Source organism: Megascapheus bottae, chromosome 4, assembly GCF_031878675.1.
Source record: "Megascapheus bottae isolate mThoBot1 chromosome 4, mThoBot2.hap1, whole genome shotgun sequence".
NCBI lineage: Eukaryota > Metazoa > Chordata > Mammalia > Rodentia > Geomyidae > Megascapheus > Megascapheus bottae.
Window position 1 is genome coordinate 33,013,637 of NC_143512.1, and position 25,781 is coordinate 33,039,417.

At 35.7% G+C, this 25,781-nt stretch overlaps 1 protein-coding gene across 13 annotated transcripts in view; it reads left to right on the forward strand.

Annotated features, from left to right (window-relative positions):
* Positions 1–25,781, forward strand: part of Mef2c (myocyte enhancer factor 2C) — a 158,949-nt gene that overhangs the window by 43,957 nt on the left and 89,211 nt on the right. For 7 of the 13 annotated variants that reach the window (XM_090331652.1, XM_090331663.1, XM_090331650.1 and 4 more), the window contains one exon: positions 15,174–15,366. In XM_090331652.1, coding sequence (XP_090187778.1) covers positions 15,313–15,366 — 54 coding nt within the window. In that variant the 5' untranslated portion in view covers positions 15,174–15,312. Of the gene's footprint in view, positions 1–12,015; positions 12,150–15,173; positions 15,367–25,781 lie in introns of those variants that run through there. The other 6 variants (XM_090331655.1, XM_090331657.1, XM_090331654.1 and 3 more) reach the window with 3 other exon arrangements.

A 25,781-nucleotide genomic window follows, 5' to 3' on the forward strand; every position in this document is an offset into this window, starting at 1 on the left:
ATATGTAAATACATAAATGAATATGCATGTGCTTATGTATCTAACATTGTGTGGTGTTCCGCCCATGAAAGTAGAAAAAAAATGTCTGACATATGCTGAGAATCTACAAACTATTCCTTCCTTACTTTTGTAGGCTTTGTACGCTCTCTAGGCTGCCCAATATACTGTGGAAAAATAGCCATGAACTGGTATAATGAACCAAAGCATATGACTTTTCCACAATTTAATATATTGCTAATTAAGTCAACTGTTTTTGAATAATTAGCATATTTTACTAGGTATGTATCTCATAAAGCTGATAGCCATAAAAATCACTTCTCCAATAATGTATTTAAATAGCTTGAATTGCACAATTATCCTCAGAGCTCAAACACAAGGAATTCTAAAGAAGTAGGTAAATAAATAAAGTTCTGAAGCAGCACTCCAGTACAGAAGCTGGAGGAGATGAAGGAAGACGAAGAGAAAGCTTACATGGCAAGAAAAGGCAAAAACACCAGGTATATGGAGAGGGATGCTTTTGAAACCTACTTGAGACATTTTGAAGGAGAGCAAGAAACCAACTGAAAGTTATGGAAACATGTCTGTCATATTTTGCATAATTCTCATCTTCCTAAATGAAATAAACTGTTTGGTTCTATTATCAAGAAGATAGGTTTTTGTTTTCTTTTTATGCAGGTCTGAGGACATGAACTCAGGACCTGGGAGCTGTCCTTGAACTTGTTTTTCCCCTCTCAAAGCTGCCACTCTACCATTTAAGAGCCACAGCTCTACTTCTAGCTTTTTGGTGGCTAACTGGATATGTGTCTCGTGAGTTTTTCTGCTTGGGCTGGCTTTGAACTGTGATGCTCAGATCTCAGACTCCTGGCTAGTTAGGGTTACAGATGTGAGCCACTGTGCCTAGCAAGACACTTACTTCGAGAATTTTTTTCCCCAAAGTGTGTTGACTATATACTGATTTATATAACTTTATCTGGTTGGCCTTGTAAGTAACCATATTCATTTGAACATAGTAGAAAGAAAGTGATCATTGCTGACATCGTCCTTCTATCAAAAGTCAAATATTTAACTTGAGTTTGATTCTGTGCCGATTATGTAGTTCCAAGAGCTGAGCTCTAACACCTAGCATCTCGGAAGATTACAAACTTCTCTGTCTTCCAACTTTGTTTTCTATTCAATGGACATTAGGAACATTGGCTTTCTCATAGGTGCTATGAGACTAAGGGTTCATATACATGTAAGCTTTCAGTGCCTTAGTAAATAGACTTCCTATCTGTTCTTTGTTAAACTTCTAAATATGATTAGTTGTATCAAGTGTGTGATGAAACTTTGGTCTTAACTGCTTATATTGTAGTGAACACACCTTTTATTACAAAATTGAAGATAGAAAGAACTTTTCTGTCATGAGTGGCTTATTGTTTTCCAGGAAGATCCACATTTGTGACACATTCTGACCTCATTTTTGGTAATTTTATAAAAATTTCTGTCACCTAGAAATTTAAAGGCCCTCTTAGAACTGAATCTGGTCTTCTTTACATGTCTGTAGAAAATGAGACCCAGGGAGTTGACATTCAAGGAGCCCACAACTAGTGGGTAGCAGAACTCAGCAAGGGACTGGCTCCAAGGAGAACTCTCTACATCAGGGCAGCTATGACTTGAGTCCTTTGGTGTATGAGGAAAAAAAGAAAAGAAAAAAAAAACAGCTCTCTTTAATTGCTCTATATTTCATTTATATTTTGCTTTAAATGAACAGCTCTTTTCATCACCTGAGTGTCATATATGCATTTCTTTGTAAAAGTAGAAGAATAGCTCTCTGTTGTTTGATCATTTCTTCCACATATTATAAATGGTTATGTTTTCTTTTTGTCAAATGCTAGGCTGAATATCAGCTGGAGAGCATTCAGTGGTCAAAGGAAAAGGGTTGCTCCAGTCTTTAGAGGTAGCACTGCCCAAATAGTAGCCCAGAGAAACTGGGAAAGAGTGCGACATATTCTGCAATGAAGAAATCCGTCTTTTACTTTTATGTATTTATTTTGTTTTCTGTTCCCCCTCCCTTAAAGGACAGCTTACATCCTTAGATCCAATAATCTTTGGAATCCACTTTGGGGACTGCTAATTTAAGCACTCTGAGATCTCTGAAAATGTCATAAGCTTCCTTACACCCATGGGTGCTTTCTTTTTAAGTTCCAGATTTAAGAAGGTCAGGCCAAAATCTAGCCCATTTTAGCAATTTCTGATCTAAAGTCACCGAGGATTTAAAAAAAAAACAGAGGAAGTACTGTAATACTTTCCATTTAGTATTATCTGCCAAGGATGACTTGGGCTATCCTTGAAAACAGACTGGGACAGAATGTGTAGACATGCTGAGATAAGGAACCTCCTGCCAGGCCTTCAGCCTCAGAGCTGCCTCAACTCAGCTCTGGCCCAGGAGCCATCCCTCTGATGTGTGCCTACTCTTGCCCTGCTTAGGTCTTACAGAGGAAGCATTTTGCTTGTCTGAGAACACCTCTATTCCTAGCTTTCTGACAGCTTCACTTGCCATATCCCCTTGTTCTAAATATGTGGAAAAGGAGATAAAGAAAGGTGATGAAATGACAAAAAAAAAGAGTGTAGAATGCTGCAAGTAGAGCAGAGGGACTCATTTCTGCTTGTGTGTTTTACATGCAATCATGACTGGGTTTGGACAGGTAAAATGAATGTATCCCAAAGGTCATCTTACTAGATAGAAAAGGAGGTAAGAAGGCAACAGAAAATGCAGGTTAGCACTGAGAATAAAGTCAGACTCAATGTTATTTTTATTATACTACCTGTTCCATGATTCGTTTAAACAAAAATATAGTTTTGATTTTATAAAACTTTTCAAATATGTGATTCCTGTTCAAGGCACTTGCTCCCTTTTCTATAAAAGTAGATGAGAATTAATATAGGATTTATAACAAATGGTATATCTTATGTTACTTTCCAAATCTAAAAGCCATTTTCCTGAAATATGAAATAGAAGAAAAATGATCTGGAATAAAGGACCAAAATTTATACAATTGTCCTAAAAATTGACAGAGAATGAAAAAGTATAAATGTACATCCTATGTTTTTTAAGTTTCATTATAAATGAAATGTTAACCCTTGTCTCTGAAAATGCTGTCGTTCTTCACTGAACACTCTTGTCTCATGGTTTTGGGTGTTTTGATCTTGTGGGGGGTTTTTTGTTGTTTTTTTATTTTGTTGGGTTTTTTTTGGGGGGGGGATTGTTTTGTTTTGGTTTTGCAGAGGAAGAGCATTGTACCAGTGCTAGGGCTTAAATTCAGGGCCTAGGTGTGCTCCCTTAGCTTTATTGTTCAAGGCTAGCATGCTATTACTTTTTAGTTGGAGATATGAGTCTCAGACTTTCCTGCTCATACTAGCTTTGAACCACAGTCCTCAAATGTCAATTGCCTAAGTAGTTAGGATTACACGAATGAGCCTTTGGCACTCAGCTCATAATGCTTTCAAATTAAACTGAAGTTATCATCCCTACTTATCAAAAATTATAATCTTAACTTTGTGCTTTTTCTTCTATAAAATTTTTTATTGAAAAATAGCAAATGATTTTATTTGTCTTTTTATTTCAAGTTGGAAATTAATCTGGTTGGCTGGAGGCCACGTAGCTTTCTCTCATTAGATGGGACCGTCCAAAGATATGTGAATGTTTCCAATACAGCGAGACAATGGAATTTTCAAATATTGCTAAGATCTTAATCAAAACTCTCTTGATTGCTTGGGAGTTAGATCCTTGAAGAGAAAATAAATCAACCTACCCAATGACTAACTCACATTAGTAATGTCTTAGGATTGTTCATTTCTAAAGGTTAAAAGAAGTGATTTTTATATAGCTCTGAATTTTGTATTTACAGAAATCTTTTTTTTTTTTTGCCAGTCCTGGGCTTGAGCTCAGGACCTGAGCACTGTCCTTGGACTTTCTCAAGGTTAGAGCTCTACCACTTGAGCCTCAGCACCACTTTCAGCTTTTTTCTATGTATGTGGTACCGAGGAATCGAACCCAGGTCTTCGTGCATGTTAGGCAAGCACTCTACCACTAGGCCAAACTCCCGGCCCTTACAGAAATCTTACAGTTTATTTGTCAGATTGTTCCTGGTACTGTCCATATTTAGCATTGTAAAATGAACTTACATTGCTGAGAATGACTTCAACCAGTTGGCATTGCTTTCATGAAATAACCACATTTCAAGGAAAGATACATCTTTGGATTTAATTGATGTCAATTTAGAAAACTTTTGCATTATAATGTATTCTCACTGCTTCAAAGTATTTTTAATTTTAAAAAATTATATAATACCAAAGTGAAAAAAGAACAAGTTTACATAATGAATTCCTGAAATTGAATTGCCTTAACTGAATTTTTACAAATGAACATGGTTCTGTTTTTTATTTAAGTCTCATAGTCTTATAATAGAATGCGTGTGTTGTTATTCCCACTGTATAGAGGGGGAAACTATCTTGGCCAAGTTTCTATCACCAGTGACAGACAGTCTTGGCATATTCATCCTCAAATAATGCCTCATTCCATGGTGGTTTATCTCCTTTTTCAGATGTCATCTTCTTAAATAACTCTTCGCTGATAGCATAGCCAATAAACACCCACCACTGCCCTTCCGCCATGGCCTCTGACCCCAGCTGGCTATCCTGTGGTATTTTCTCTAGTTAAAATCATGATATTGGTGGGTTTATATATTAACTCTCTGTCTGTTTAGATTATGAACTTCTTGAAGTCTAGGTCCTTTGTTTTGTTTATAAGCAACATGTTTGTTGCCTTTATGTCTTTGTGACTAACAGCCAGACCAGATGTTTTAATTGACATCTGTGATATTAAACAGCCCAATTGTGCCTCATGATGGCAATTAAGCCAGGGTTCGATTAATTGCCTATGGAGTCTGAGCTAAAGTTTAGCTGTACAATGTACAACCAGAAAATATCAAATATGTTACAACAGTCAGCCTGTTCCCAAGCTGTGGTGTGGAGCCTGGCCTGCACCTTGGCAGAGGATTTGTACTGCGGGCGTGCAAGTAATCTCATTTCTCACATAATCCTCTTCTTCCAGGCCACCATCCTTAACAAAAGTTCTGAAGTGTTAAACCTCTGTGTTACACAGCATAGCATGTTTCACAGAGAGTGGGGCCGACTTAGAAAGGAGGCTTGTCCTGGAGTTTTGCACAGATAAAGGAAGGATATAGTTTTGAGAGGAATGCTATAACTACAAAGTGCATCCTGAAGGCCATTTAGCTCACAATGAAGGTCTGTGTTTTAAAATAGCACTATAACAAAGTAACTACAGAGTTTTGGCAAAGGCTTCAACTATTTATAGAACTAAGTAAGGCATGGTGAATAGCGCCACACTACCCATTTCTCCCTTGCTGTAACCCCAAACTTACAAAAAGCACTGTAATTATATTTCTCTACTTAAAAAAAATCATAGTAGCCATTATCAGTTTAACCACACGGAAGCTCAGGCTGAGATTTCTTTTTTAAATGCATAGTTTTGATTTTCAACAGCTGCACTGGGTCTTTAATCATATATTATCTTTATGAAGCCTTTTTCTAACATATGTTAATTGGCTGTTTTCTGTGACAAATTATGAGCTCTTACTTTGATGAGGTTCAATTGCAATCATGTTGCAGTGGAGGACGTAGAGTTTCCACCCCTGCTGGCTCCTCAAACCACTACAAACATCCGCACGTCACTACAATGCTGAGTAATGGCAGGATTTGGGCTGGATGATTTTGCTGCAGATTTTTTTTTCCACAGGATATTTTCAGCTTCTTTGTACTAAATCTGTTGCAGGGTTTGCCCTTTTTAGCAGAAGCATGCTCTAAAATTAACATCAAATCTTACTGCAGATTACTATAATACAGTGAGAAATATTTCATAATACGACACCCCGGCGTCTGTTTTGCTTTACTGATATTTCAGCACATTTATTACACATTTTGAAAAAGTCACTCAGTGGTGAGGTTGGTGAGTGACTCCTTTTACATCACTGGAATTTTGTTATTTGGAAATTGAATTTTGTTACAGATACTTGACTTTTCCTCTTTGGGGAAAATGAGTTAGTTTTTGAGTAGATGATCAGGTATATAGTCACATATTGTAAAGTCAGTGCAAGTAACTTTTTTCCTAAGTTTAAAATTCCATTGTGCAGTATTTTCTTCCTCCTTCCCACTTATATCTGTTGGTTAAGTAATAAAATTAATTACATGTTCAATCAAAGTTAATGTCCTTGAAGACGTGTAACATCCATTCCTGTTCTCTCTCCTAATGTCAACTTTTAATGTATGATAAGGACATGCAGAACTGTTCGAATCCATCTGCTCTGAGAACTGTGACAGATAGCTTTCTTCAAATACTAACAGATGATCAGTGATAGCTATAATTAGAATAGATATAAAAATACAGTGCTTTTGTTTATAGTCACGGTAAAGTAGTCAAGGTAATTGGTTAAAGCCTTCAGAACTTACGTCAGACACATTGTATTGGCATTAGTTTAACTGTTTCTGCCTTGACATGGAAGGTATACTACTCTAGGTAGAGGCAGCTTCCCAAATCCATAGCTGGGGGGGTTCAGATTTCCATACAGGTATTCAAGTGTAAAATAAGATGAGCCAGATGTGAATAGGCATTACTCCTCCTCAAGAGACTGTTTTTAATCAGGAATTTCCCTAGAGTAGCACACAAGTCAATGAGCTCCAAATCCTCAGGCTATCCGCGCTCATGAGAAGGCCTGAGAACATCATTACAGAACTCACAAATGCACGTATGTGAAAAAATTAGAGCAGAAATTAAGGGTAAGAAAGGTTAGCATGGGTAGTCTTAGTCTGGTATTGCTTTCTCAAATAGATGTAAAAAAGTGTTATTCCAAATGTCCTTTTTTCCAAAGGAATATCATTTCTAAATGCAGATTACTAATGAACACAGCTATTATTGACTGATACTAGCAGAACTGGTTAAAGGTATGTATCAGTTTGAAACTATTTGTGGGTTCAGCTTCAGCATGCATGAGTCAGTGGAAAGTATTCTTGTCATTAGTGCCACTGTATTTAGAGAACGGCTTTGGAAGTCCTGGGTGATACTTCAGAGTGACTGCAAAGTCAGTTGGTGCACAGTGTCTCGTGCTTGTGTACACCAGGAAATTTAGTTCCACTTGGTAAGACACATGCTTAATTGGCTTTAAGAAAATAAACCAAGGTAAAGAACGATGTGTAAATGAAACAGAGAGCTTGGCACGTGGCTGTATGGAAGCCCGGGAGCCATGTGACTTAATTGGGGCCAGTTGGGATCATTTAATGATTGCTGTCAGAAGATCAGATTTAATTCTCCTTATAAGAAGACCACAGTGGGATAGACTTAAACAAATTGTCATCAGAGGTTTCAGATGAACAAAACCTTAATTAGGTTGATTAGGATGCTATAAAAGAGATGAAGAGAAATAGAAAAATTGATGAATCACGGGGTTTTACATTGAACCATGTAGAATACTAGTATCACCTATAAATTTCTGAGATTGTGATGACATTGGAATATATGTGTATTTGTACTTAAGGCATTTTTGTAAACTTTATAGATGTTCAAAGTCTAACAGGAGATTAAAAACCAACAGCATTTAGCTTAAAAAGCTAATTTGTCAAACATTTTTCTACCCTGGCAAGAGTCTATAATAGGCATAATGGCAATAATATATCTTCCTATTTTATGGTTACTTTTATGTGATAAATAATTTGGGAAAGTAAACAATGGCAAAAGCAATTCTCTTTCAAGGATGTAATTTTCAGGCATTCACTTTTCAAATACAGAGTAAAATGTAGTTTCTATTAAGATATTGTTTTGATGATTCATATAATAATTGCTGATTGATCATTTATTGATTAAAAATATTAGTCAGGACCTCTCAGATGACTTAAATATACTGTAGCTGTCTTTTCTATGTATGTAAAAAAGACCAAAGGGCATTTTTTAATTCAGTATACTTACCCACATGCAAATGCATAAAGGATGAGACATATACAAGCTCCTAAAAGAAAATATATAGCATTCCCATTTTGATCAAGAAATATGATATACTAGGGGCCAGGAGTTTGGCCTAGTGGTAGAGTGCTTGCCTAGCATGCACGCAGACCCAGGTTCGATTCCTCGGTACCACATACATAGAAAAAAGCTGGAAGTGGTGCTGAAGCTCAAGTGGTAGAGCTCTAGCCTAGACCAAGGACAGTGCTCAGGCCCTGAGCTCAAGCCCAGGACTGGCAAAAAAATATGATATACTAAAGATCCAGAAATGAGTGAACACATTTTTTTCCTATCGTAATCAGAAAATGCCTGGGAATTCAGATTTTTGTCATGATACGATGAAAGTGTATCTATAACAGCAACACATCTGGTTTGAAGTCTAGATGGCTTCGGAGACTGACAATTTTGTTTCTCTGCTGGTGGCATGGTAGGGTACACAACTTGCTTTGTTCAATAACAGCAACAACAACAAAAAAATCCAGCTGCATGTGCTTCTTGAGAGGTTACAGCTGGGGAGCCGAATACAGCATGTGATGCTAAATAGAAGCTCTTGCTTTGTGCAGAAGACAGTGCAGGCTTTACCTTTGTCGAAAGGCTTGTCATATTATGAAGTGGCCTCTGAGAAAGGCTGCGTGGTTATGAAAAATTAGAAAAACAAAGACATGATAGAACCCTGAATTAATTAATCTGATATAGAAATACTAGAATCTGTGATAGAGTCAAAGATCACGAGTGTCTGTTTTCATTTTTGTTTTTGTTTTTTACTTATTTAGATCATTTGGAGTTGTCTTTTGGCATGAGTATGCAAGATATCATGTAAGCAAAAGAGGAGGAAAAGGTAGAATATAGAGCTTATTATAAATAACCACGACAGGGAGGCTGTGATGTCTTCATGTTTATTAAGTTGTTTCTAATATGGTGTGGTTTTCTGAAAGTCTGTGTCTCCTAAGTTCTGGAACTATGTAAATAAAATAGTTTATGTAAGCGATAATGGCAGGTTAGGTCCACTTATTAAATTAATTGCAGGGCTTTTCAAAACGAGCACTTCTTAGCCTTATTATATTCCTGACATACATTTCATCTCCTTTGGTCCTTGGGGAAGGATATTAAAGTAGGACTAGAAGCATTAACTTACCGTTTCCAACAGATATGGTCATTGGGAAAATGGAAGTATTTCCCTAGTTATTTCTACTTTGTAGCCTGAAGCTCTTCAGTGGAATATACTTAAGAGAAACTTCTTAATTTTTATAACACTCTAAATTTTTCTTAGTGTAGTGATGGCTATTACAACATAGGTAAAGCATTGTCTGTGGGAGCGAATGAGGTCTTTGGGATATACACAGGCTCAAGCTGTTCACCTGGCAGCTACACACCATGATAAGACTTTTAAGTTTGCCTCGATGGTGAAACAATTTCTCAGTCAGCAGACCATGTTCCCCACACCAGTGTGCATCCAACATTCCATGTACAATACCACATTTAATGTTCCATAACTATCCTGCAGATGAAAAACTATTTTCCTGGTGTTTGATACAAGAAGAAACAATAATCCCACGAAACATGGTCATCAGACTGCAGATGTTCAGTGAATAAGTACCAAGCTAGAGTTCAAGATCTGAGCTTCCTGACTCTTAAATTCATTCAGTTTCCACTTATCTGGAAAAGTTATTCCACATGTGGGGTGCTATAGAAATATGGCAAAGGATTAAGTAAGATGATCATCTGCTTCTGTCTAAGCAAATTGTAACAAAGTACTCTTAGTAATAGCAAGTAAATACCTCCCCGAAGGTATACAAACCTAGAAAAAAGTACTAATTTTGTTCATCAAACAAACAGTAGCTCCTACTGTCTGCCTGGCACCAGAATAGATACTGGAAATACAAAGGTTAGACAAAATATAATTGGCAAGTACACAGGTAATCTCTACTGTGGAAAGCGCTACAAGGAAAGGAAATAGGAACCTTAAGAACTTATCACAGGGAAACTAGACTCATCAAAATGTGGAATGCTTCCTCAGGAGTGAAACTGGTGCTGAAATAGAAAAGAGACAATAAGGAAAGGAACATTCCAGGCAGAAGGAATTGCATATGCAAGCACCCTGTAGTAGGAAGAAGCATGACAGGTGTGAGAACTGAAAAACATCATCGACTCTATTTGTTTTTTGTGTGCATTATGATGTTACTGAGCCTTGAAAACAACTCAAAATTCATCATACTGTTGCTGAATTAGAATACGGTGGGAATACCTTTTGTGTTTGGCAAGATGGTATTATCACATAGGAAGAGAGGCTGTTCTTGTATTCATTTTATGAGGATGAGGCGTGGCAATGTGACTTCAAACTTAACTACATTCCTAGCCAGAGCAATGCAACGTTCTATAAATTACATGGTAAGCTTAAAGAAAAGCAGAGTGACTTTTGCTGGCAGGGTGATACTTCTCAATTCATCACATAGTCAAGCATCAGTAAGAATAATTGGGTTATTTCATTTGAAGTTCAGAAGAGTCTTAAGGGAAAAAAGAAGGTAAACGTTCTGCTTGTTCTTTTTAACCAAAGTATAATTGCATACCTCATACGTCTTTCAAACAAGCCATAAAATAGAAAGCTAAATGTATCTAACTGCAATGTAATGAGCAAAGTTTTCCACTTAAAATGATAATGAATCATTTAATTGTTTGAGTCAGTAGCACCTGGGCTATGATTATTTTCGCCCCTGTGTATCTGTCTTGTATTTTTAACGATATTTTTTCTCATATTCTGACATTGTGCTTACTTCTCAGCCTTGAGTTTTGTGATTTTTCTGTAAAAATATTAATGCTCATGAAAATGTAGGTCAGTGAGAAGTTATTTGCTAATATGAATCCCACAATTCTTTTTTTTGCAAATTTATATCATAAATTGTAATGTTTTATCCTCCTTCATAGGCTGTATTTAAGTGTCTGTATTGGCCTTATTGCAGCAAAATACGTGCTTTGCAAGAATAATTTTAGCAGAAAAGAATTAATTTCTTCCCACATCTTTTAATGTGGCATGGCAGTCTCACTGTAAGATCAAAACTTGTAACTGAAGGTTATGTTTAATTCCTAAATCAAATGCTGTAGGAAGAAGATTGAAATCTGCTGGTGACTCAGATCTACTTGATAGGTGGCTTTCTTCCTACAGAAATCTTATGGTAGAATGCCATTTCCACAATAGAAAGAGACACCTAGGAGAAGATTAAAATAGTTTCATGATAGACTGAAAGTTTGTGTTAGTTACTTTGTCTCTTAGTTCTTTTTTTTTAAATGTGGGTGAACAAATAATATCTTCTACCAACAAACATTGATGTTTCAGAACACAGTTCCTCTTCAAAAAAAAAACTCTCATTATTTATCTTTTTTTTTCTTTAGAACACTTCATTTGCCTCAAATCCATGTTAACTGCATTAATTTTGTCACAGGAGTTTTGTAAGGTAGGATAGATGGCAGTTGAAATGTACCTGCTGCTTCACAGAAGTCAGCTTAGGTTTGTTTATTTCTTGAAGTAATCAGAACATTAACCTAGTGCTGAAGTTGTTTTGAAGATAAAATTGTAAGAGCATGTCTGAGATCTGGATTTCTCTCCTTGTCCCTTATCTGAACCTCTCCCAGGCCTCTGTGTGTGGGGTGAGATGCCCTGCACACTCAGACAGTTCTGCTCAGAGAAGGAAGTGGGGAGTTTTGGTTCCCATTTTACACTTCTGGAACAGTTTAGGGAAGGAAGCACCTTTACACCTTTTATTGTTCGTGGTTGCTGACATCATATCCTTCCCTGACCAGTCTGTGCGTGTTTCCTGCCATTCTGTCAAGATTCTTCTGTGTTACTGAGAGGGATTAAGTCCCAGAGAGGGAGGGAGGCAGGGAGGAAGAGGGCAAGAAAGAGTGAAGGGGTGGGGGGTGGAAGAGGGAAGTGTGTGTCAATCAAAGTAACTTGTTTGTAAATGAGTTAGCAGGGTAGGGGAGTGATCTTTTGCATCTGTCCAGCAGAAGTTCTTTTCTCACTCACACCACTGTGCCGTCGTCTGTCTGCTTGTGCCAAACTCAAAGTGAACAGAAGCCTGCCATAATGAAGTTCCCCTTTTTAGTAAGGCTCCTGATTTTACTTTTCCTTTATTTAAGTTGGGGGAAAATTTTTAAATGCAGTCTATAGAGTGTAACTATAGTATAGCATTTCTCTCTCTCTTTTTTCTTTTCTTTTTTAATTACTGATCATTTACATGTAACTGTCATTTTCCAAGAATGGTTCTTTCATGTGGGAAAAAGTAGCGGCCAGACTGTGGGAATTATTTTGAGCATATGGTCCTTGAACATAATGAAAGTTCTCAGTGTAACTTAAAATTCTCCTACATGTAGCTTATTCTTTTTTCATCTATATGTAAGTGGATTAGCATATACTAAGGTTATACAATCTCTTTTTCCTGGCTCTACAGGCCTTCTATAATTTAAAACCTGAGTAGCCTTCCAATATAGTTTGCATGTCTGTGTGTCAAAGCCAGATTAGAGAATTAGTTTGGCTAAGAAAGCAACTTATGAGTTGTTGATAACCTTCTTTATTCTTTAAATTTTTACGGAGCACCTTGAATTGTGAGCATAATTACATGTTCACTCAATCACTCAATGCTACACCGGTACCATTGCTATGTATCACTCTGTGGGTGGACTTTATACCAAGTTTACATTTTATGAATATTCAGAAAGCATCCCTTTAGGAAATATTTATTCAGAAAACAAAAATAAATTGTCTAATTCTATTATGATTTAAACTTGTGTCTCTATGACTGCATATTTCAAGAAGGAAAATATGCTTAATGTCATTTTCATCAACCATTTTGTACATGCCCCCATACATATGCACACACACATACATGCCCGCATGCATACATTCTTTCTGAAAAAAAAAGAACCTCTTTATCATGTTTTTAAAATGTTTCTAAAGTCCTTGCTATTTCTGAAGTCATCTTTATTTCCAAGTTGTGAAATATGGGAGGCTCTTTCTTAGGAGACTTTTCTCCAGGGATGTCTCTCTGCTTGTTTGGTTATTTGCATTTTGGATCTTCTCCATGCTGCTGCCTTGTCACTACACTCTAATCTGTTCACCCTGACCTTCCACCTTCAAGTGAATAAGCGCTTAGACAGGCATAGTCCAGTAAGCCAATAGTGCCACAGGCCTTAGCTAAATGAAAGAGAAGGAAATCATCCCCTACACATTTGCTGTGGTTATGTGGACTGACTTTTCTGTGATAGAGAAAGCCTGTTTGTTTCCTCAGGGTCTAACACATGCATGGGAAATTCCATTCTAATGCTCTGCTCACTTCTGAGGTAAGGCTGAGAAATGCAGAGATATTGCTACCCAGCTTGGTGATATTTAAGACTTTTGCTAATAATTGAGGGACAGTGTTTGATAGCACTGAATATAGTGTGCCATTTTATATTGTACAGTTTTCATATTTTATGTGATTATAATATATCCTATGGCTAATGTTTTCTGATGTATTTGTCAAATGGGCATTGTTTCTGTAACTTTAAAAAACTTTTGGAATCCTTCCAATATTTATGGAGTAATGGTATTTGACAAGCACTGTATAATATTGATGTAATTGTATATATATATATAAACTTTATATATATTATATATGTATATATAGTCTGACTGACAGAACTGAGCTGCAGATTAGTGAAAGGGCATTGAGCAAAAGAGAATGGATAGTCTTAGTATTTAAGTCATGTGTGATCCACCAGAACTAATTGTATCATAATAGCTTCTGCAATTAGATAATTGCAGAAACTTACATTTTAGAAAATTTACTCAAGGTGACAAGGAGTCTAGAGTTTTACAGTTAAGAGTCAAAAGATAGCTTATAATCAGACCAAGTATCTTAACAGCCTTCCTGTTCCAAGAACCTTGAGCTGGATCCAATAATTTATTAAATAGCCAGGACAGTGCCTTAGCATTACATAATGCACGTGGGAATTTATCATCAGGCCTGTTGTCAAACACTAACTAAATAAACAGGGAAATTCTGAGTTGAGTGTAAAGTGATTTGTATCCCTTGCCATAAGATGAAATAAAACAATTGAAGTGGTTGCTTCATTGTAGAATGCTTTCTTGTTAACTTTCACACGTCATAGCCTTTCACTTCTCTTATGTTCCGAAATAATTTAAAACATAGCAAAATGCATACTTTTAATATTCTTGGTTCCTTGGGCTGATCTTATGTAATTGCATATGTCTTAATTTTAGTTCATGACCTAAAGCTCTTCAATATATAATACCAAAACTTCTCTAATTCTGCATCTGACTCCCCCAAAAAGAGATGTCATTTTAAATCTTTAAATTTAAAGGACTAATAACTTATTGAAAAATGATGTAGTTACACATAAAATAATATTTTTGCACCATTCATTTTCTGTTAGTGATTGATCTTTATTATTATTTTCCATATATAACTTAAGGAAAAAAGAATCTCACTGCAATAGCTGCTTAGAATGTAGGATGAAATATCCCATATAAATTTTAGTGTGGCCTCACAGTGATTTTTTAAATTAGATTAAAGGATGTACATTTAAATTAGTTGACATTTACATGTATCAAATAGCACTTTCATAATCGTCCACCCTATTTGCATAACTAGGGACATTATCACCTCTGCTGTCAAAACATGAGATTGTTTTCCCTTCAGAAATGAATTAGCTGCCCTACTTAGCATACACAGGTACATACAGGTTCATTAACTCTCTGATTTAGGTAATATTTCATAACAGGAGGGTGAAAATTGTCACCTAATTTCATTAAAAATATTAAGAAACCCTTTACAAAAAATACATTTCATTTCAAATGGTAGGCTTGAAAGCTTAGTTTCCATCATTTAAATGACTTCTTAAATTACTTATGAGCTTGTTTTAATTATAAAAACAAACCATCCTGACTTAATGTGTTCCTGCGTGTGACATACCATGTGCTTTTTTTTATTCCATGTGCTTTTAAATAAATATTTTCACTGATGTTATTGTTCTACTTCCATATAGTTTATTTCCTTGATAATATTAGGTGATATTTCTTATGAAACTAATTTGTTGTTAAAACATTTCATTTTTCTTTTTGGTTCAGCAGGAACGAATGCAGGAATTTGGGAACTGAGCTGTGCAAGTGCTGAAGGAGGATAATTGTTTGAAGGAAACAGGAAAGAGAAAGAAAAAGGAAAAAATACATAATTTCAGGGACGAGAGAGAGAAGAAAAACGGGGACTATGGGGAGAAAAAAGATTCAGATTACGAGGATTATGGATGAACGTAACAGACAGGTAAGCCTAGTAAACTTTTCTTTGTATGGATATTTACAGTATTTCTTATCTTTCCCCCCCGATATCTTAATGGTACTGGAAAGATCTTGAACTCACAGACAGCCATTAAAATAACTTCTGTGAAATGAATTTAGCAAGTTTAAAGTGATGAAAGTCTCTTAAATGAAAGGGAGGAAAATCACCTCAACTGTTAGAAATATGGTTTAAGCATTCATGATTATTCACTTTGCATTTCCACATGAATTTTAAATGGGGGCTGCATTTGTATGACATGAATAGCTTAATAATTAGGAGTTAATAAGCATAGTTTTGCTGCATTGCATGCATCACCACACAAAGATATTCTTATGTACATTTTGTGGTCAGCCATTAAAGTTTTGTAATATAGGCTTAATAACTTGTTTGAAAATGGCTTTCATTCTTTTCACCATAAAGGAGACTCTAAAATACTTTACAATTGCACTGACAATAACAACTAAGAAAAAAAACAACACTGACACAAAATATTATTTACCATTATGCACACCACAGGCAAGAAACTTCATTTAACTCATACTATTCTCTTTAAATTCTACAAAGTTCAAGGTGGTACAGTTTTTTACTACAATTCTAATGCAAAGTCTCTATGACACCATCAGTTCTGAAGACTTTACACGTCCAATGCCTGTAATGCCTGGATGCCTGTAATCTGGCACATTTGCCTTCACATTTGGGAAGAGTGCATTCGCATCAACTGTGTAAGGTTACCTGAGTGGCTTGTCACAGCCTAACTGAATAAAGATCAAATAATGGGTCCTTGAGAGGCCTCAAGGCTACTCCATCCCAGCTATGAAATACAGACAGGAACCCTGGCCATAAACAAGAAGAGTGTTTTACTAACAACCCAAGAAGAAGAAAATTAGATAGAAGAAGGCTAGACAGCCTCAGGAATGGCCCACAACACTTCAGTTTCCCCAAATAAAACCACTCATCTTTCATGTGATCTCTGTTTAATATTCCTGGACCTATGTATAAGACTAGAACAGATATATTTATTATAAAATTTTAATTTTTCATGTACATCTTAATGAGTAGAAATTATTATTTAGGTCATCAAAACCATTTGGCCACTAAGAATTAAGAAACATTTCAGGCTTTCAAACTTATATTTCTTTGTTATTATGTACTTTAAAGCACATGGAATTTTCAACTAATTTCATTGAATATAATCTAAAAGATCAATAATACTAAGACTTATGGTGGATTCCTTTAGTGTTTTTGTATAGATTTGTCACCTTCGACCAAGGTAAAAGGCCTAACTGAAGTGTTTTTAAATGATAGTGTGTTTAAATGATCATATACTGAGACTTCTAGAACTGTTCCATCCATAGCCTCTTTTTATTTCAGTCAAAATTATTATGAATTAGCATTAACACTTTATTATTAATACTGCATAGTTTGAGATTTTATGGGGTTCATTAAATCTTTTAATTCATAGAGACAAAATACAAATTTTGCAGGATGGTGCTCATAAGCTTTTGTTATATAGTTTAACATAACATAAAGCTCACGTAGAAGATAAGAATGTTAACACCCTACTCTTGGGCTTAAAAAATGAACCTATTTAAGTTTAGAAACAGTAGCATCTACATTTGTGATTCCCCCTATCCATGTTAGAGTCGTCATCATAGTATTAGAAAAAGAAAAGTTATTTCAATTCAGCTGATGTGGTTTTTCTAATCCTAAAGATAAAATTCCTTGATTTTATTATGTAAAAAGAATCTATTCTTGTATTTATTAAGTATAATAGACTCTCTTCAATACTTTGAAGTACAGTTAGTGAAATTGGAAAATGCCCTGTTTTAATATTTATTTCAATGAGTGTTTTCACAAGAGGATGACAAGTTTGAACAACTGTCTTACATATTGATATTGGCTAGGCTCACCTCATCTTTCCTATGAGAATGGTTCACAGAGCCATTTGGAAGAGAGCTTTATTTAAAATATGTAGGTCACATCTGATCAAATCTAGCAAATCTGTGAAGGTGCCACTAACCTGGGCTTCCTTTAAGCTCTGTGGGCATGGAGAGAAAAGAAAAATGCTAGCTGCTTTGCCCCTTTTGAAGCTGTCCCTCTGTGGACTGTCTAGAAGAGCCTCACACACTGGCTCACTGTCATCTTTTCTTTAAAAGTAATAAAGACTGTTTTGCCATTACACTTGCTTATTTGGCTATCCAAACAACATGACATGCTTTTACCAGAAAAAGCAATATTCGCTTAATGTGTAAAATTAAATATTGCAGAACCGGTGAGGTAAGTTGTAAGTTAAATTTTTTAAGTCAAAAACAGTTAAAACTCCTGTAAAATAGCAGTTTAAACTGAATTTTCCCTTTACATTTTATAATGTAAGTGAAGTACACCTATAATTTAGAAACCAGTTACATTCATAAAGTAGCTCAGGATAAAACTTAACTTCTTTTTGTATCATTTTTTTCCAGAATTTTCAAGTTTTTCAAACTAGGGTCTAGGAGCTGAAAGTGTGGTTCAAATGCTAAAGGACTAGCCTGGAGTGAAAAAGCCCATGACAGCACAAGTCAAGTTGCAGTGCCAGCATAAAACAAAACTAAAAACAAAAACCAATGTCTTTAGTTTATAACCTAAGTAAATTAGATTCTTGACTGAATGCTGGTGGCTCATGCTACTCAGGAGGCTGATATCTGAGAATTACACGAGGAAGCCAGCCGGTGCGGGAAAGACTCTTATCTTTAATTAACCACCAGAAAACTGAAATTGGACCATGGCTCCAAGTGCTAAAGCACTAGCCTTTAGTGGAAAAGCTAGAGTGCCCAATGCCCAAATCCCATTGGCCCAAGATCTACAAAAAGACAGATTTTTTTAAGTTATTCTTTAGAAATAAATAGAATCATGAACTGTTAATCTTAGAATGAAATTCATACAGCTCAATAAATGTAGTTACTAACTTCTAAAAGCTACATGTTATTTGATTTAATATATATTGCCTCCATTTTATAGCTGATTTATTCATTTATTAAATCAGTAAGTGACACTAGAATATTGTGTATAAAGACCAGAAAACAAGTACAGTTTGCCTTATAAGTTATGCATCTCTGTCTCAACTCAACTCTTTCCCAGTGGTGTGAATGGAACCCACATCGCACATAAACGAATGAACATGGCTGATTTCCAATGGGTCTTGCTTTATTAACAGAAACAAATGTGGGTAGTATTTGACTTGTGCATCATTGTTTGTGGGGACTGAAACAGACGAAAACCATGAAAAAAAGTAATTTAAAAAACTGTATGTTAGGACTGAAAATACCAAAGCACTATGAAAAAATAGCAAGGAGGGCATTAAGTTTACTGCTGAAGGTCAAAAAATGTCATCCCTGAGGAAGTGGGAAAGATGGGAGCTTAAAGATTAGTTGCAATGGGGACAGCATTCTAGAGTACAGGGAATTAGCAGAGCTTCTTAAGATAGTAGCAAGTTTGGCTGAAATCCAAAGGAAGGCCAATGATGGACCTGAGCCTAAGACAAGCCACACAAGAAGCAAGCTTTGAAGGACCTCTTCAATTATGAATAAATGGAACCTAGGTCCTATCCCAAATCTCTCATAGTCAGAACAAAACATGCTTTTTGCTCAGTGTAGACATGATACATCTAGTATGATATAATGAGGTAGCATCTTTTCTTTTTAACAAACCTGGTTCTAGTCTGAGTTTACTTCACTTACCACTTCCTAATGTGACTCATCAAGTTACTTAACCCCTCTGCTTCATAACGTCCTCCATCCGTGCAGTCAAAATTTTTAAAAATTAGGATCTACCTCATTATGTCATTGAGATAATGAAATGAAATGATAAAGTGCCTAGCACAAAAGTATAATAAAATAAATGGGTAAAAATAAATTTTCCCATTATCCATTCCTACTAAGAATTGTGCTCTTTGAACCATTAATATTTACCGTTAATATGATATCTTTCAAAACACAGTACTAGATACTGCTGTAACTGAACCTTCATTTCAAGAGAGATTTACCTTAATAGGGTGTCAGGAAAATAGAAAAAGGAATGAGAGAGAGTAGAGAAAGAACACAGAATCCAAAAGGTTTAGTTGTTGATACAGTGAGATTGATTTGTGGATAGGTAGGAAAAATCACACAGGACATCTGCAATGCTGGGTTTATGACCAAGAAATTAGTAAATTGTACTTTCCTAAATTCGATGGCCTAAATATGTCCTCTATGGGACTTATTTTCAATTGTGTGTTACTGATCAAGTTGTTTCTCAATTATTCATCACTATTTTTATCACTTGTAGCTTATAACTTACACTAATATTCAATTTCAATATCTGCATCTCCCTCTTTTTTCCTTTTACCCTTTCCCTTTATCAATTAGGCATTTATGAATCTTACTTTCTTTTATATAGTAACAATTTTAATTATTGATAGCTGAACAGATTTTAAAATTTGTCCTCACATGATTCTGTTTTCACAGACTACATTTAGAAATATATTATAGTAAGCAAAAAGATATATAAAAATTAATCTCAATCAATACTTGCTTCCTTGTATATTTAGAGATTACAGGTTTCTTATATTGTTACAGTATTTTACCTTGTTACCTGATATACTGTATATATGTTTATCTGGTTTTTTGAAATAGGATAGGGAAGGGGGGAAAACAAGATGAGGGGTGGGGGTGGAGGGAAGGAAATGGGGACCAAAACATGAGAAAGGGTATCAATGTTTGTGAAGTAATGCACCTTCTATTTGGTGAATATAATGTAATCCTTCTATTAATTACAAAAAATATGAAAAAAAGAGGGCAGGGACCATAGTCTAGCGGTAGGGTACTCACCTAGCATGCATGAAGCCCTGGGTTTGTTTCCGCAATAACACAAACACAGAAAAAGCCACAAATGGCACTGTGGCTCAAGTGGCAGAACACTAGCCTTGATCAAGAAGTGTCCAAAGATAGTGCCGCCCAGGCCCTGAGTTCAAGCCCCAGGACTGTCAAAAATTAAAAATAAAAACAAAAATTTTAAAAATATAAGAGAGGTAAACATATATTTTACAACTTGGTATAAAAATACATTTGCATATTTAAATAACTATAAGAGGGGAATATTTGCAAAAAAAAAAAAACAAGGTCTAAAATAGTTAAGAAAAATATACTTAAATGCCTTAAATTTTCTTTTCTTCTATCAAGTCTGACACATGGATTGTTTTTACCAACAAAATCTCATTTAATTACTAGTGCAAGAGTTACAGCACAAATTAAACACAATTAGTGACATTCTCTTGCTGATAAAGCAGGAAAAGCCCCTTGTCACTGAGGAGAATTCTTAACAGTTAAATTTCCTTAACAATTCTTTTCTTATGTTCCAATCAATTCCTGTGTGGTTCATAAAACATGAAATAAGCTATGGGGGGGAAAAAGCCGGAAAAATGTATACATGCAGCCTTTGCACAAAACTGGAAACTTACTCTTATTTTAGCTAAAATTCTGGAGATTTTAAATACTATTTTTCTTCAGAAATACATCCAGAATGTCAGTAAATAATTATGATATAAATAATTAATTCTACATAATAAAGATGATGGATTAATACAAAATTGTTGAAATGGACACCAACCAATTGCTTGAGCTAATTGCTTGAAGAAGGCAGCCCCTGTAGTGACATATCTTCCGTGAGTTCTAGACAGCAGGGCAAGCGTTAAACACTTCTATCTCCAATAACAAACTACCAACTCCAATGATCATCCATTTTACTTTAAATAGTTTTACGTTATCCTTGTTAGACAAGGATCAGCTAAAACCTGTTTCAGACCTAGTAAGAATGTGTTGATTTTTATGTCTTTTACCCCCAAATAAGCCTGCTCATACTTCATAATATGATTATTAAGCTGTTTTTCTTAATATCTTTTCTTAACATCTAACTACCTACACTTGTGTTTGAAAATTAATGTTCAACTCATTTTATCTCAGTAAAACTGGGGTGCCGAAATAACAACATATTAAGAGGTATGCTCCTTCTGTTTAAGTTGATGTTCCTTGTTTACGGAGGTTGAATTATTCTTTCATTAAACTTAAAATCACCATGGGAAAATGCCTTTTTTCAGAAATGGAATTGGTGGCTATTGAAAAGACTGAAAAAGAAAAACAGGAAGAAAATGGCATAAATTCTACTTTTAGGATCAAGAGAGAATTGAACTTATACAATAATTTGTTCAGTGATAACTCCTTGTGCAACTTACTTAATAAGTTAGTGGTACCAGTGTCTCATGCCTATAGTCTTAGCTACTCAGGAGATTGAAATCTGAGGATCATAGTTCAAAATCAGCTTGGGCAGGAAAGTCTGTGAGATTTATCTATAATTAACAAAAAGCCAGATGTGGCTTAAGTGGTAGAGTGCTAGCCATAAGCACAAAAGTTCAAGGACAGTACCCAGGCCCAGAATTCAAGCCCCAGGAAAAAAAAAAGAAAAAGAAAAAATAAGTTCTCAAACAAAGGAATTCCGTAGCCATGGTGCTCTTGTATGTGTTCAACAAAAAATAAGGACATTCCCGTCTGCAATTTGACTAGAGATTAGAAAATAATTTACAAATGGCCTGCTGAGTCAAAAAAAGTAATGCATGACACCCATGGCACAGGTCTTCTAGAACACGTCACATTTTATATTTATGTCAGCCGGCTCAGTTCCTTTATTGTGATATTGTCCCAACTGCTGTCAGACTCATTCATTAGCTCTCCTTTGGTAGGAAACTGAAAAGAGGCCAAAGTTTTTACAGGGAATAGAGTATGTGAATGACGCTTCTGGCATTCAGTCACTTTATGTAAAATGAGCTCTTTCTTCACGTGTTTAGGATGTTTTATTATTTCATTGCTCAGTTCTCTGGTATAGTTTCTACTGAAAATTGGAGTAAAACAAATTGGAGGCTTTTTACTCCTCCTGTCTCAGACATTTTGTGTAGAGAATAGACCGAGAGTAGCCTTTCTCTTCTGCATGCATGTGTATACTATTCTGATTGCTCTAAGTCACATTGTGTTTACAAATGCACAGACTACATGTGAAGTTGTATAACTGAGAAGCCAACACTAAAAATATTAACATTATAAATAGACCATATAAGCTAAGAGGTTTCTTTCCCACTGTATAAAAGACATCTTAATTGTCTGAGAAACCAAGTCCTTTGTATTCAAAACTTCCCTTAACATTATAATTCACCCATTTAAAACAGAGAACATTAAAAAATTATTAAGGCGAAAGTATGTCTAAATTTCATACTCCATTATACTCTTCTTGAAGAAAATTTAAGAACTCTTATTTTCCTGAGAATGAATTTGGCAAAATAAATAAATAAATAATAACATAATTAAATTGAAGCTGATTGTATTTCCCTAATTGGCGAAGTGTATTTGTATTCCTTTGAAATATGTTGCACCATTAATAGGAATAAAAGAACCAATTTAAATGTTTGGAATTTGACTTTTAATTTTGAATTGGAACAGTTCAGTTTAAGAAATCACTAACATTTAAATAACATTTCAACAAATGTAAGTGTTTGGAAACTACAACGGAGACAGCCTCCTGCCTTCTGTCTTACAAGGATTGATTTGGAAGGCCCTGAGGGAGAAAATATTGGAGTTGAGAGGTAAAACTGAAGCCATTGTGGAAAGGAAGAAGTTAGACTCTTCCTGTTATGACAGGAAAACACAGACAAATGTGCTTCCTGAGTTTGGCTCAGCAGGGAATGAAGTATTCTTTGACCTTTACCTTAGGTACATTTTGGCTTTGTTGAACTAGTAAACATGTTTTTACCCCTAAAATATTAATCTCTTTTATTTGATTCATCTCAGCTTCAAGTTACATATCTTATGCAGATGAGGTATAGAGAAACAGAGGTATTTATTTTATGACTGCTTCTACAGATTGGATTTAGAATGTAAATCAGCCCTTTTAACAAACCAGGCAAATTTGAACAGCACACAGAAAAAAAAAAATTTAAAGCATATTGCACTGTAGTCTTCTCTTTTTAAAAGCTGACTTTAAAAAAAATGGGCCACAAAATCTTTTAAATCCTGATAAATTTAATAATGTTGAATTTAACCTTCCCTTTCCTTATATGGACACATAACCTGGACTTAAATTCTTAAGATACACTCATTTATGTTGTGACCTAATGTGGCATCTTAATGTTTTTCCCTCAAAATAATGCATAATGCATAGGTTTAAATTTTTGTTTGGAGTATCACTTAGGGAAAGGAGTTGCTAAAGTTCTGAATTCTATACTCTAAGCCCTTTTGTTTTGCTTCTCTTATTGTGTTCAGCATTTTAGGAACTACTGCTTGAAACTCCTTTAGAAATCACTCCTATATTTCAGTGAAACATGGCTCAGTTTGCTTGCGGCTAATAAGGACAATGGTCTTCTTTGCAGTAGAACACACTGCTGTCTCATCCTCGCAAGTTATGCTGGAGGGTTATAAGCACATGGTAGCAGTCGGCTTAAAAGAGTCCCTCACTGCTCTTTAAAGAGCCTTTCATTTACCATGGCAGCCCCCATCATTGTATAAAGGAGCACTTGTCTAGAACACAAGTCTGCAGTGGCGTGGCTTCCTCCCACCGAGAGTAATCATCAAGCCTAAAGCTCGCAAGACTTTCTAATGACAGACTGAATTAAACAAAATAAAACTAAAGAGGAATACTTCGGAACAGTTGTGCCATTACTTACTGTCAAGAACAAGAGATGGGGCGGGGGGGGGAGGAGGGTGGTGAGTGGAGCCTTTAGGAGAGCATTCCCCCCCTTTTATTTCAATTAAAGATTGTCGTTGCAGACTAGTGTCTCCATCCCTAACCCTTTAAACACATGGGACGACCTAGTGGATTATTACAGAGCACATTGTCTTCTGAATTGTCAGTCTTGTCACCCATTAGTCACTCGGCTTCCTCTATGGCTGGAAGCAGATTATCTAGGCAGGGGGAAGAGGAAGCAAAAGTTCTAAAATGTTTCAGAGAATGAGAATCATATTATTGTATTAATCATCACTTCATTTGGGGGATGACAAAATCTAAAAACATTAAAAATAGAATTAGGTGTATTACTTCCAAATGAAGTCTAAAACAAAGAAATTATTGTTGCTTTCTGAGTTCATTATATGGACAGAGGCCTGGAAATATAGTTCAGTGGTATGGCACTTGCCTCATGAAACTCCGGATTGATTCCTCACTTACTACAGAAAAGGAGAAAAAGGCAGGGAGAAAAAGGATGGGAGGAATAAGGAATCTTTCACGTATCGAATACAACAATGTTTGAGTAAGATTAATGCCACATCTTTTGGGACTAGCAAGACATATTTGAGACCACAGATAATATTGGTGTTGCAACTCTTAGTTTTATGTTTGCCATCCTCCAGAGTGAATCCCCATCTCTAGATGAATGCAGGCAGCTACTGTTTCCAAAGACCTTTTTCATTTATTTGTTCAAAACTTCATCTTGTAAGGTACATATGGCAGACAGTGCTTCAGAGCCAGTGTTACTGGGGCTGAGATTGAGTCTGATCGAGTAGGGCAGGTGTTCAGAGTAGAGACAGATCATGTGACACACTAGTAAATAAACTAACCTCTCCACCCTGTGGTACATGCCACAGGTTTGTCCTCTGATTTTAAATTTTTTATGTTGGTATATAAATCAGGGGCCTATCCTTTTTTATTCTTTCTGTAAGAGACTCATATTTGCTGCCAACCAAAATGTTCCCTCTTTTGTGAAATTTAAATATGTCCATAAATATAGACCTAGGATGTGACTGTGAGTTTGAGCTTATGGTTCTCACAGCTTTGGGAGTACATGTTGACAGTAGCGACACAGAAGCACCAGGGTTTATTGTCAGAACTCAGAAAAACAACTTATTCTAAATTTATTGCCCTTTTACGTTAACCTAGAAAGCTCTCATTAATTAACAATACACATTACTCTTCTTGTATTCATGGGCATTTCTGCTGAATCTTATTGTAAAATCAGAAATGATGGTACCTATTTTCCTGAGTCCACGCTGGGCTGAACATCACACCATGGGATGAAAAAAGAGGGAAAGAACAATAAGTAAAGGAGAAAATATGCATTTTGTATGAAAAGATGTGTGTCCAGTTTGCCTAGTAATGAGACTTTTTTTCTTTGATAAGGCAATTTCCTTTCTTCTTTTTGCTCATTGTATTGTCTAAGATATGATAATGATAAATAGCACCAAATAAAGCCTTCAAGATGTTGTGAGTTTACACCAGTAACTTGTACCTAGTACCTATATTTCTAGTTACTCAGAAAGCTAAGATCCAAAGAAGGACAGGGCTGGAGGTGTGATTTAATTGGTAGTTAGCATGTAAGCCAAATCAGCAAGGTGAGTAAGCACAAGGCCTTG